We start from the raw sequence: 14,742 nt of genomic DNA on the forward strand, positions 1-14,742 counted from the left end.
AAATAAAATTTAAAAAGATTTGATTTCATAGAATTTTTTTGTTATTGGTACGAAGTATTTTCTTAATTTTGTTACATGCGAGATGTGCATTCTATAATCAGTTCAAATTGGCACTAGGTAAAACAACACTTAAACTCAACCTGCAACTGAACTTCGCCTTGCCAAATGTCAGATTTGATGGAGAAAATGCACTCAAACATTTCACTAATTTGAAAGAAAAATGTTGCAAAAAGGACTAACGACTTAATCAGTGTCAGAGAAATTTTTCAAAGCAGAAATTGATTGCTCGGAAAGTAACGCCAGAAATTGTCCAATTATCTTCAATCTACTTAAAACCGTTCATGCCTAATGCGATGGTTTCAAAACGGCGTTTCAATCTATAAATTTTAACAATTAATGCACCGCCCGTTGGCCACAAGCTTTAAAATTGCTCCTAAGTGATTTTGAAGAGGGTGTGTTTTGATCAATAATGCATGTGCACTTTATGGTATATTGACTGCACCAGGGAGTTCAAAATGGATGACATATGTAAACGTCTAGACGCACAATTTATACGGACCAATTAGACAAAACCTTTCCATACACTGACGACGACGTGTTTCATGCAAAATAGGTCAAAAATCAACAGTACATAATTTAACCAGGAGTGTATCCATGGAAACGGAGGTTATTCTCTATGATGTAATAATAATAATAACATGCATTTATATAGCGCTTAATACAGGGTTTCTAAGCGCTGAAACATAAAAGTACACTGTAATTGTACAATGACCATAACAAAATATATACGATAATCAAAAATGACATAATTTTTAAGTTGAAGAACTCGTCGCTACCCTTTTGTTCCCTTATTGTAAAGCCCTGATTTCAACCACTTCCGATACTCTGGAATGACCTATTAAACAAGATTATAAAGATCTAGTCCAAACAACCCATGAGCCACCCAGTGCCAATCACACCTAATAGCAACAATCTGGTATTGTTCTAATCCTACACACTATCTCTGTCTGATTCCCCAGACACAACTGTCTGATCCTTAACACCGATCATCTCTACATAAACGAAGGCCCGTCTATTTCCCTTGCATAGACCCGATCTTGTCTTGTGTTTTGGAGTAAGATGCCTGATAACCCAACCCTTAAAGACAAAGTATACCTTTGGTTTTTGGAACCATTCAATAGACCGATCCATTAAGCTCCGCCCCATTGCGTATTGACCAATCACAATGCAACGAAGGTCGACACTAAGGTCCGACATGCGTATGCTTTGCGCATGCGGCAGACTTGTGCAGAAAGGCATTGGAGAGCCCCCGTGGTCTTGCTCACACGTGTGTCGTGGGCGGAGCCCTCTGGAACGGTCTATTGTTTTAATCCTCTCAGATGTAGTTGTAAAAACAAAGAAACCTGTGGTCGGGTTGTTTGAGACGTCGCCAAAATTCCAGAGCGAATATGTTGTTGCAGGAAGAACAATCCCTATAGGAAAACACAATCTGTGAAGCATAACCACAGTAACCTTTCCTTTTTGGGGGGGGGGGGACACACAACAAAATGATATATTTTTTCCTAACTGTAGTATTTCGAAGCGTAAAGTTTCTCAGAATGCATTTTACTATCCAAGTAAAAATTTGTGTTGCCATTAATTTTCAGAGTCATTACCAAACGCATACAGACCCTTTCAGTGTGACATCCCACACGAAGAGACACGTGTATCTTTGAATAAGTACTACAAGGCAGTTTGCCGATACATTGAATGAAAATTAGTTAGTCAATGGAGAGGTTAATCTCATACAGAATTGAATGAGATGAGCAGAGTACACTGTTAGAAACGTCAAGATCACACCGGCTCTTTTTAGAGCCAACACGTACACAAAAAGAGATTTACACATGGTTGTACCCGCAAATCTACTACATGTATTTATTTATAGTTTTTCTCTTAAAGGAACATTACAGAATTGGTTTTTGCTAACAAAACAGTTGCTGGCAGTGTAAGCACTTTATGTAATCCCCCATATACATAAACTGACAAACCTGTAGAAGTTTGCGATCGATCGGCCATCTGGGTCGCGAGAGAGTAGTGAAAAACCGATTATAAATTTTGCATTGCATCGATGCCAAAACAAAAATGAATAAAATGCCCACTGAGCATGAAATTTCTGACAGAAATAGTACAAGGGATGCTTTCTACCATCATCACCATTAGACCGTGTAAGTTTCATGTAAATCTGTGATCTTCACGATTTTTGTTTCTTACCAATTCTTATGAGGGATCTTTAACTGCAAACCATGGCTTTAATATTGCAGATTTTGGCAGTTTTGAGCCAAGACTAAAATGGAAATCTCAGCCAATTGTTAGACCTAAGTGGCTCTTTGTGAAAACAGTGACAATGTCTTCAGCCTCCGCTCTTCTTCCATCGCTCATTTCCAGCTTTCCCCGGGACCCTGCACCATGACACGCTATGGCGATTGTGCTTTTTCCGTCATAGCTCCAACACTTTGGAACAAGCTAGTCGTCGTCGTCGTCCTCTGAGTCATGGCTGGCCCTTTGTGACCCTGTTTATGATGTAGTTCCAATTCTGTCTATCCAGTGCAGATCGATAAGCAACGTTTATTGATAAGAACACCCACCCACATTCAAGCAGCTCCTTCATTGGACACTTTCAAAACAGGTTTTGTCAATCTGGTTATAGCGCTTAGAAACTTTCATTTTCAGTGCTCTATAAATGTGGTAATTACACGTATTATTTATTTATTATTATTAAAATGCTAAAAGATGTTGTTTAACCTAGGCACCATCTTGAAGGAACCAATGGTCTAATGTGGGGTGGAGGGGGGGGGGGGTGGACACAGACACGGCACATCATGTTTGGACATCCAATAATATCCCTAGGCCATCTTCATCTTTTATTCCAGACACATTAGTCAGATCTTCAGCAAGGGCCCTTTCACTCTACAACTCCGCACTTGACCATATCCGCTGTCTACAATGCCCATGGTATTAATGCATGCCTCCGAGAATTCCTTGTCAGAGAGAAAAAGCTGACAAATAACAATCTTAATCCCCATCTTGGGCTATTTTTACACAAATACTCTGCACTCGATAACCTAACATGAATAAAGTTTTAGTGTTATCTTCTTCAGATTTGGAAAAAAAAAAATGTTAATAATGATACAAAAATAATATTGTATAGTCCTGCGCAAGTATCTTGTATACCTTTAAATGCATTGGACGTGTTTGGCATTTACTATAAATACATATTAGCATTTTAAAAATTTACTTGGTACCAAGCAACAGAGAGATGTTGATATTATAAAACATTGTGAGAAACAACTCCCTCTGAAGGACAATGAAAGCATCTGAAAGCACACAAATTTGTGTAACAATGGAGTTTTTTTTTTTTTTTTTTCAATATTCTTGCAACTTCGATGACCAATTGAGCCAAGATTTGTTATTGTATGCACATGTTGGAACAAGCCAAATGAGAATACTGGTTCAGCCATGTAGGTCTATGCTTTGTTATTGAGGGCACCAAGGCAGTTTCTCCTTGGTAAAAGGCACCCTATGAGGAAATTAATTTCTACTGTAGCATTTTAAGGGCACCAAAGCTATGACCAGGGGGTATGAAGGCAATCTTGCCTTGATTATTATGATTATTATTAAAATTATTATTAAGTATAATTTATACAGGGTAGCCCCATCAGCGTAAAAACACTGTTCTCCCTGGGGGGGCCTGTAGAAAAGCAAAACACAGAACAAGAGATAATCAAATACATGTATAAAGAACAAAACCCCACAAAAGCAACAACAGCACTCTATACCACCAGGAACAAAAGCAGAGAAAAACACGGCAAAAAATTGCCTTGAAGTATCAATCTTGCTGGTTTTTGGCAGTGAAAATACATGTCCAGTGCCTTTAATTGAAAGTGTGTGGCCAACTTGAATTTTATTATGGGGGTTAAAAAGAAAATAACTCAAACGTTCTCTGCAGGATAAAAATGCTGGGGTGGGGGAGTGCAGCTACAGGTTGTTTTTTAAGGGGATCAATGGAAAGGTAACTCCAACCTCCCTGTAAAAAAATATCCAAAGGCCTTTGAAAGAAGTCGGACTTGTTCGCCCACGTTCCTCCGGAGAGAGAGAGATGGATCGAGGTGTTTTGACTCTACAGTCACCACCTGTATAAATGTAGTACAAGTCACTTCAAGGAGGCAATATGCAAATAAATATATATATATATATATATTATAAAAGCCCGCTAATGGCACATGTAATTCATTTCTAAAAATAGTGACTGTAAATTGCGATGAGTGCGAACAAGTAAGCTCAACGCTTAAGGTTGCAAGATTCATGGCCTTAATGGTCATGAGCTTTTGTAAGTACATGTGTACTCGGACACTTGAATAATTTAATGTATTTGGTGAGAATGTGCGGGTTATAAGTATATACAATATCTAAAAATATGTATTCTTTCTGAATACTGGGACACTTTTAGAATTAGGTGGCAGAAATAGAAGATTAACTGCAGACTCCAAGTATAAATTTCTATTTTAAAAAGCAGTGGACACTATTGGTAATACTCAAAATATTTTTTAGCATAACACCTTACTCGGTAACGAGTAATGTGGAGAAGTTGGTAGTATGAAACATTGTGAGAAACAGCTCCCTCTGAAGTAACGTATTTTTGGAGAAAGAAGTAATTTTCCACGGATTTGATTTTGAGACCTCAAGTTTAGAATTTGAGGTCTCGAAATCAAGCATCTGAAAGCACACTACTTCGTGTGACAAGGGTATTTTTTCTTTCATTATTATCTCGCAACTTTGACAACCAATTGAACTCAATTTTTCACAGGTTTGTTATTTTATGCATATGTTGAGATACACCAAGTGAGAAGACTGGTCTTTGACAATTACCATAGTGTCCAGTGTCTTTAAGATGTGCGTTACATGTCCATTTTCGTTTTCTGGTTAATCTGTAACTGTTTTAAAACATTGTGGCAATGTAGGCCCTGGGTTACAAATGCGTTGGTTTTATGTAGGCCCTGGGTTACAAATGCGTTGGTTTTATGTAGGCCCTGGGTTACAAATGCGTTGGTTTTATGTAGGCCCTGGGTTACAAATGCGTTGGTTTTTATGTAGGCCCTGGGTTACAAATGCGTTGGTTTTATGTAGGCCCTGGGTTACAAATGCATTGGTTTTATGTAGGCCCTGGGTTACAAATGCGTTGGTTTTATGTAGGCCCTGGGTTACAAATGCGTTGGTTTTATGTAGGCCCTGGGTTACAAATGCGTTGGTTTTATAAACCAGGAATTTTAATTTATTTTTCCTGGCTAACACGCAAAACATGAACACTGTCTGCGACTATTTTATCAACTCTACCAATCTTGTAAGTACCTTTAAAAAATGAATTAAAAATACCCTTGTTTCCGAACAGGACAACCTTTATTTTATTAAAACAACCTTTCCAATTAACTCCCTTTTGATTGATAACTCGCTCCCATTTTATGGCCTTAACCTTTAGAGGTCTTTCGAACGGACTATAAAAACACTATAAATAATTAAAGTTCAAGGGAAGGTATATGTTTGGTAATTACTTTTAAAATTAATGGCAATACAACGTATTGGTTAGACGCCTACCAGCAGGTTTCAATAGTATTAAAGCATTTCAACTTCAAAGTCAAGTGGTTACGTAAAAAGTTATCATTTTTTTAATGACAAAAAGTCTGAACCTGAGATGCGTTACGTCAATAACTCAAATTGTGTCTTTTTATTAGGAATTATTATTCCTGTGCGGACATATTTCATATTTTGACAATATCTAAAAAATGCAATCACCTTTTGAGTCAAATTTGTCACATGTTAGTTTTATTGTGCACACCTACATGAATAACACAATCAAGCGGTTCCAAATTATTCCCCTTTATTTTTCTATCACAGCCAAACAACCCTTGCATAGAAATAATGTCTATTTCATTTCTCAGTAAAGATATTCTCGCAAACAGTAAATCAACCTTTCAACGTTTGCATAAAGCTTGTTCAATTTCTTACACTGTTAAAAAAAAATTCCCAGCCCAAACAACTCACTGAAAAAACGTCTATTTTATTTTCTTAGTCAAGATATCCTCGCAAACAGTAAAAGCAACCTTTCGCCCCTTACATAAAGCTTGTTCCCGTTTCTTACTCACTCTTACAAATTTATTCCCAGCCAAAACAACTTGCTGAAAATACCGATCTATTTTGTTTTCTTAGTCAAGATATTCTTCGCAAAACAGTAAAAGCAACCTTTCGAGATAGTGATGAGACCATCTCAGATTTAGCTCAAGGAGTAGAGCTCAAATTACACCTTGAATAAAAAAACACCCAGATAAATCACCGGTCCCCTGGAATTTTGTGTGGGTGTATCATGTAGCCTCACTGCGTGGAGACAGTTTTGTCGTACGTGATCGAGCATTGACACAACTTGTTGAGACGTCACCTACTTCTTGACAACCTAAGATAGGCTTCCTAAAGGGACGGCCACGCCCCCACTGATGATGCAACTGATGACTTTTCTTGTTTTGTAAGAGAGTATTTACGCAACTGAATTATACTAGGTTCTTATATAGCGCTTTATCACATACTTATGGGCATATCAAATTATACTTAGTATTTTGTCCTGTGGAGCTACGTTTTTGAAGTATAAGACCTACCATCGATTTCACCAAACTCATCCTTACTTAGGAATAATCTTAGGACTTAGGAGGAGTTAAGTTCTCTATCTGAAGACGTAGGACGCATTGAACCCATCCTAAGTAAGGATGGGTTACTCGTCCTTACTCGAGCTTGAATTAATCCTAGCGTTTCGTGAAATCGGCCGCTATTCCTTTAAAGCACCATATAATGGTTTACAGGGTGCTGTGGCAAATAAGCTGCCAATCAAACCAGGAACATCGGGGCGAACCCCTTCGCAACCCAAATTGCTACATACACGCATGTATCTCAAATAGAGACAAGATTAAATACACAGAAATACAAAAGAAAACTAGAGTAAGAGACATCATCAGGACAATAAAACAGGCTAAACGGAGATGGGCTGGACACACTGCCCGAAGAAAAAACAACAGATGGACAGCAAGAAAAATGGATTGGCGACCAAGGACAGGGAAAAGGAAAAAAGGTAGACAGAGAAGAAGATGGAGAGATGACATCAGGAATTATGCAGGAACAACATGGACCAGAACTGCAAGAAATATAAATGAATGGCATTGTACATGAGGACTACATCTTACATTGGATGAACACAGCCTCAATAACAATGATGTTGATACTGTGTTGTTGTGTCAGTAAATTTATTGCAGTAAATAAGAGGTGGGTGGGGGATTGAAGGAGCCATTGGACTCAGAAACCTTTGGACTCAGAATCCTTGTGCAACGATCAATGCATTCGGCCATGCATATGGGTTATTCACAAAATAAAAATCAATTATATAATATATATTTTTAACTTTCACATCAGGAGGCATGACTCTAATATGCTTGTGGATGTTTTACATAGAAATCTGGAAAGTACACAGTATCTGGAGAGCATACAGTGCATTGTACACAGAAATAGGTAAGGGTAAAACTAAATAGAATTCTTTATCCCCTATGCCGAATTTAACATCTGATTGTCCCATTTAGGTAAAAAAAACAATAAGACAGAAAGCTATGTGCGTGACATTTAGAATGAATTATAAACAGTTTATTTGCACCGTGTGATGTGATCTCCCCTGCTACTCTTTCTAGGCCCGTCTCATTGTTTGTCAAGAGATAATAATTCCTTCCCTGTGCACACAAACCTGTTGATGCCGTCGTTCCCCTTTCCCCCTTGTCCATCTCTGTAAATTTACCCGCAGGTAAAAGACGTTAAGTGAGACAGCAAGCAAACGCTTGTTGCTACGTGACAATGGGCGACTGCATCCCATGATCTAGTCTTGGTGCAAGACGTTTCTTGTTGAGTTTGTAAAATATCTAATGGTAACACCATTGGCTCTATGTAATGTTCACACGCACGCAAGTGTGTATACGGCTGCAACCAGGGACCTCCTATTGCCCCAATTTTGTTTATACTTTTTTTGGCAACAGCTCCCATTCAGAGTGTAATGATCTAGAAGTTTTTAACAGTGGTACAGCAACGATTTTAATAGACAATACATGTAAATAAATTTGCATCAGGAATAATTACTGTTAAACTGGCCATTTAATAAGGGAATCAATGTGTAATGAGAAGGTTTTCAACTAGTGTTTAAAACCCGCCGAGGCCTGGTTCTTGATAACTTTACCAAGAACCAGGCCTCGGCGGGTTTAAACCACTAGTTAAAAACTGATTCAACACACTTTGATTCCCATTCATAAATACCTTTTTGGTCAAAAAACATCAACACTTTTTGGTCAACAAGTAGAATAAATGCAAAAATTATAATTGTTCAATGATTTCTTTCAACACAACACCCCTCCAGCTATGAAATGGTAAGGCCCTCGGGTAAACAACTCCTAATAAGGAGATTGCTGTGCGCGTCGTGCGTACGACGTGATGTGGCACAACTGTTCCAGCCGTTGCTCTCGACCAATACGCCTCTCTTAATACTTATGCATGACGTCATAATTCTTACCCAAAATGAGGCTATGGGCGCACGTCCCCAATCACTTGCAGTGGCTGCGCCCATCGCCTCGTTTTGAGTTAGCATTGTGACGTACCTCATGCATAAGTATTAAGAGAGCCGATAGGAATGAAAAAAATTGTCTTATAAGCACAGGTGCAAGCTTGCGTATCACGCCCATGTTTGAACACTTTTTACTGGTCATTATCAAAGGTTTAAACACCCCCACGTGATGCGCTCTCCACCAATAGGAATAGAGAAACTGTCTTAGGTATTTATGAATTATTGTTAAACTGGCCATACAATGATGCATGAAAAACACTATGTGTATACAAAAACTCTGTCACATAAAACCATCAGCACTGTAAAAACTCATCAATATTGTAGAAAGATCACAACTTCACATTAAAAATGTATGAAATGTCGACACACAGGCATCTGCACAAACTGTAAGATGTAATGGCATGTCATGCCAGAGTGGTTAAAGGGATGCTGCAGTGAATTCAAACAACACACTTAATTTTGCTGTCATTTATTTCTGATGTATGTATTGAACATCATTCCCGACATATCTGACTTGCGTAATTAGCGAATAAGCCCCCCCCCCCCACCCTTTTGTTGATTGTTACTGCCCCCTACCATCGACGTCACATCGGGAATTAAAACATATCGTCGGCAAAAAGAGCCTGGTCCCTAACTACACGCGCCTAGGTACCAGCCACACAGTGCACACCTCTCTATATGCACACAGCCAGGGGGCCCGACGGCTCGGGTTACCGACATGACGTCACACTTATCAAATGAAGGCTCCCTTTTAGGGGCAGGGTGGGTTCCCCTAATCTCTTGAAAACCATTTTTAAAATACTTGCGCATTTAATAAAAAACGCAAGATATGCGCGTCGTGCGTCTTGCAAACGCACGACAGACTATGAGAATACGGTCAAAACAGGAATTTCTTAACGTTGGGAGCTGTTAGGGATAAATGCAACCAAAACCCAACGCAGAAAAATGTATTCTGCCATGGAATGTGAATCTTTTGAAATTTAGTGGCTTCTTGCAGGTAAGATTTGAGTTATGAAGCTTTGAAAATTTCCTTCCCAGAAATGGACCCTGATATCCAGGACGTCACGAAAGTGTAAGACCGCCAGGGGTAGCGTCAAACCAACCATAATAACTATGTGTAAAGTCTCATGTGGGAGGAGCTCTGTTAAGACTTTGCTCGTCTTCAGGAGAACGCTGGAGACTTTTTCTGGGCTATTTTATAAGCCTGTACCGGTTAACCGACCGTTTATCCTTTTACGCCTTTACTATTTTTTTTATTCATTCAATCGTAACCAAAATTAATCAAAAAGGCTCTGGGTTGAAGCTCTCTTCCTGTAATGTTCCTTTCAAAATAGTACGATCACCGTGAGTATCGTACTATTGTGGATGGTTCGTAGAACAACCTATTTTGTAATCCAAATTTTTTTGAGAGAGAGACGAGGTCGGTTACATGTGCTACTGTTTCAGACACAATTACACGTTTACAACTGCCATGTGAGTAACATTTTTAATTTAATAAATATTTGATGTGCGGTAACACCATGTGTGTATCTATCAACGTACTTGCCAGGTAGATTATGTTTAAGGCATTGGGCACTATTGGTAATTACTCAAAATAATTATTAGCATAAAACCTTACTCGGTGACGAGTAATGGGGAGAGGCTGCTAGTACAAAACATTGCGACAAACGGCTCCCTCTGAAGTGACGTAGTTTTCGAGAAAGAAGTAATTTTCCACGAATTTGATTTCGAGACCTCAGATTTAGAATTTGAGGTCTCGAAATCAAGCATCTAAACGCACACAACTTTGTGTGACAAGGATGTTTTTTCTTTCATTATCTCGCAACTTCGATGACCAATTGAGCTCAAATTTTCACAGGTTTGCTATTTTATGCACATGTTGAGATACACCAAGTGAGAAGTCTGGTCTTCGACAATTACCAATAGTGTCCACTGCCTTTAAACCCTTGTGGCACAGCAAAGAACCAACGCACAACTCAACTATGGCCTTGGCTGGATATCGAACCAGGGTCACCTTGGTAAGAGACGAGCGCTTTACGCACAAGCCAACCATGCCTCGATATGGTGGTAAGGTTCCACTACGCCCTTTTGGAGAGACCAATACTGCTCATCGTTGATGAAACAACCAGCCTTCATGAACCAGGGCCTAATTTTATAGCACTGATTAACAACAAATTTCCATGCTTACTGTTGCAAAAACATTTGCTAAGGTGTAAGCGTATTTCACTGGTTAGCAAGAAAATGAGGCACCCATCTTGCACGTTCACTGTAGATTTGCATTGGGGCATCATTCTTTTTTGTGCAGTAAGCACCGGAAGGTAAGCATGCCTTTTTCCTGTGCATACGGTTAGCAGCGTTATGAAATAGAAAATTGTGCAGTAAGCACAAAATCCGCGGTTAAGCAGCTCTATGTTTCTTGCTAACCTGTGGAATTTTAAAAAAAATGCTTCAGTAAGCAACGCTATGAAATTGGCCCATGGATAAAGGGCACATGAGGTCATATAAGCTGAGCAATATGCTCAACTGATTTCTGGGCAGAGCGAGTCTATGATATGTGGGTCGGATACTTGAACCCTCAGGGCGGCAGAAAATGTGATTTAGAGTCGCGATGCACCTCTTGCGCACTAGGACGGGAAGTGTTTTCCATTATAGTGCGGGACCTCAAAAGAAAACATGCAGGACTAAGTTTCATGGGTGTTACTCGATCTGTAATTATCTAAAATCTGTCTGGGTTTTTTTTTTTTTTTTGGGGGGGGGGGGATGATGTGATGAGACAGAGAGACCTACTGGCCCAGTTAAAGATGCCTACATGTACAATTCGAGGCAGAGACTGCCCTAAGCTGCGCTGGATAGACAATGTGACAAAGTGGAGAGGTAAAAGCATAGGAGAGCTGAGAAGAGCAGCGATTGAAAGAGAACAGGTGATGGCGGCTTCTCCAGGAGTGCGCCCCCATTACAATTTGAGGATGAGGCGACCATGGATGCAAGTCTTTGTCGAATGACGATGGTGATAGGTGCACAAGACGTTTTAAGACGGGTCGGCAAAGTACAGTTGAAAGTTAATTTACCTTTCAAGGGTGACTATGAATTAATTTGGGTGTAATGTGATCATGTGATCTGCTGGTGTATCGTACATTTTAGTAAAGTTCACGACGGAGAAAATAACGCTGAACTGCTTCAGGTGTTTAAAAGTCCATTATGCTTTGACAGTTGTAAAATTGATTACCAATCGGGACTTTGTGAATTTTAATGATCAAGAAAACGATGCTTCCCCTGGGATGTCAAAAGATCATAGAAAAAGTGTTTTTGTTATCAACGAGTGTAAAAAGGCAGCGTTTAGAAGGTCAGCAAGGAATATTCATCTTGGATTGAATAAAGAAAAATTTACTAGATCAGGATTTGAACCTCTGACCTCTGGATTATCGTGTCGGTGTGGCAGGAAACTCTGTCGCCCCTGAGAAGAGGTTCTGTCCCCTCATATGGCAAACTGTGTACAAACCTTCCTGATAGCGCCCTCTTTTGAATCATACTCCTACAGCCTACATGAATTTTCCATATGAGCGACAGAGCATTCGAGGGACAGATTTCCCCATTACAGCGGCACTTTACTGACTTAGCCATCTAGTTGGCAGTCTCCCCTATCTTGTCAATATCTTTGTCTGGGGGGTGGGGTCCAGTCAAAGAAGCCATGGATCACATCCAAGTTTACGATACAACATAAGAAGCTGCAGCAAGGGGATGCAACCAAGTTTGAGGTTGAACAAAGCAAAATTGACTGGAATTTCTTTTATAAAGTGAAAATGTTTTGCCTCTTACCAGAAAGAATGGTCCTTGTGAGATCCGATGTGCGTCTGTGATTTCTCTTATGCGTAATGCCCCCATCTCATGGTCGTTGGTTGCTATGTCGCCAGGACCATAGTTCATATCAACAAGCTAAAAAAAATAAAAACACAAACAAAAACATCCCCAGTTACTCATCGAGGGGGAGGGGGAGAGATAGTTGAAGTTTTTCAGGAATCTACACTTCAAGTAAAGGTTGATTCTGAATCCTATAAATTGCCACTTTAAACATCTCATTTGTCTTTTTAAGTGAGATGAACAGGTTCTTTAACCCTTTCGAAATCAGCACAAAACACCTAGACATCACTGTTATTGTTCATTACTTTAATACATTTTTTTTATCAGTACAAAATAATTCATTTTTTCATTTTAGAACTTGAGGCGCTAGCTCCAGTGTATGCATACATAGCAAACATTGGAAATTTATACCCGAACATGACTTTTACTTTGACCTTTTCATGTGAATAAAAGTAGGTCCAACTTCTTGTCGCTATGGGCATTTTTGTACAAGCTGCTTGGTGGCCGCTATGGTTTCTGAAGGGTTAAACATCTTTAACACACTCATAGTTGAGAGTGGGTCAGACTGCCCCTTTAAGTCTTTTAAATTGAGATGAACAGTTCCTTTAAGCCCATAATGTAAAAGCTTCAGCTAGGCATGCAGACTATTACTTGCTTTACCATCAAACCTCGGCAATAAACTACTGGGGTTCGGTTCGAGTGTCACTTTAAGTCTGGACTTAAATTGAGATGAACAGTTCCTTTAAGCAAGCAGAAGCTTCAGCTAAGCTTGCAGACTATCACTCGCTTTACCATCAAACTACTGGGATCGTCTCGTGTGTCACTTTAAGACTGGACTTAAATTGAGATGAACAGTTCCTTTAAGCAAGTAGAAGTTTCAGCTAAGCTTGCAGACTATCACTCGCTTTACCATCAAACTACTGGGATCGTCTCGTGTGTCACTTTAAGACTGGACTTAAATTGAGATGAACAGTTCCTTTAAGCAAGTAGAAGTTTCAGCTAAGCTTGCAGACTATCACTTGCTTTACCATCTAACCTCGGCAATAAAGGACTGTGATTCAGTTTCGAGTATCACTTTAAGTCTAGACCACTGATAGGATACAGAATGTGCTAAAAATTCTCCTTTGAAATTTGACCAATTTCGGCAACAGATTGGGTAGGAGTGTAACTCGAACTCCCACTAGGCCGAGAGAGAGCTGGAGAGCCTCTTTAACTCACACAGGACGAACAGATTGAGCGTGGGTTGTTGGGAGTTAGTGACTTACCTGAAAATCCAGTCCATATTCCTGACAGTGTCGCTGCAACTCGGGTACCGCGTCTCTCAGAAGGGCATGTCTCTCATGCTCTGTGTCTGTTTGGAGAGAAAACAAAAGTCACCACTTAAAATGTTTTCACTTTTTTTGTCCATTAAAAAAAAAAAATTAACAATTAATACTTTATGTAGCAAGTGTCACGACCAGGATTCGAACCCACACTCTGCTGTTCGAACACCAGAGCTTGAATCCGGTGCTCTTAACCGCTAGGCCATTACACACCACGCATGTAAATAGAGTACAGCCTGGCATAGGAATGGAATTTAATGATTTCTATGGTAAAAAGGTTTTTGTCGTTTTACAAAGCTTTTCAGTCATTGATAGTGATTTAAGCTTGGGGATAATTGGCGAATGCAAAAAAAAACCATATTTTTTTTTAAAGCAAAGGCCAAAGTAGCCAGTGAAATCACCGGCAGCCAGCGCTTCTCGACAGCACTGGATGGTTTCGTGAGGGACCTACATGTACTTCAAACTACTATAAACTCAATAAAAAAAATCAGATCTAAAGAAGAATTGTCATTTGCAAAATAAATGAGTAAATCATTTATGTGTCCATACATAATATGATAAATTTATCACCCGAATAAATGGTGCATAAAAAAGGAAAATAAATGGTGCATAACAGGGTTAATCACTATAAGGTATAAGTTATTGAATGCTCTTTACACCGTGAACCACAGCGTTTACAAAAAAGGAAAACAAATTACAAGTTTGGAAAGTGCTATTTTTCAATTCAATTTAATTGTTTTATTGTCAAACACATACATATACATATACAGTGAAATTCACTTCGGCTTGTGAGTATAAAAATATTAAAAATTACAAAAAATACAGAAAACCCTTTAACCACATAGGTATACAAGAAATTATTAGTCAAAGTAACACAGTTTAGCAATACTT

At 39.1% G+C, this 14,742-nt stretch overlaps 1 protein-coding gene across 3 annotated transcripts in view; it reads right to left on the reverse strand.

The window, feature by feature from the left end:
- LOC139952853 (NACHT domain- and WD repeat-containing protein 1-like) overlaps window positions 1-14,742 on the reverse strand; it is a 156,020-nt gene that overhangs the window by 46,875 nt on the left and 94,403 nt on the right. For all 3 annotated transcript variants that reach the window (XM_071952113.1, XM_071952111.1, XM_071952112.1), the window contains exons 3-4: window positions 13,795-13,880; window positions 12,488-12,604 (exon numbers count right to left, since the gene is read on the reverse strand). In XM_071952113.1, the coding sequence (XP_071808214.1) occupies window positions 12,488-12,604; window positions 13,795-13,880 (203 nt within the window). The remainder of the gene's footprint in view (window positions 1-12,487; window positions 12,605-13,794; window positions 13,881-14,742) is intronic.

This window comes from Asterias amurensis, chromosome 21 (assembly GCF_032118995.1).
Source record: "Asterias amurensis chromosome 21, ASM3211899v1".
In the NCBI taxonomy this organism is placed as follows: domain Eukaryota; kingdom Metazoa; phylum Echinodermata; class Asteroidea; order Forcipulatida; family Asteriidae; genus Asterias; species Asterias amurensis.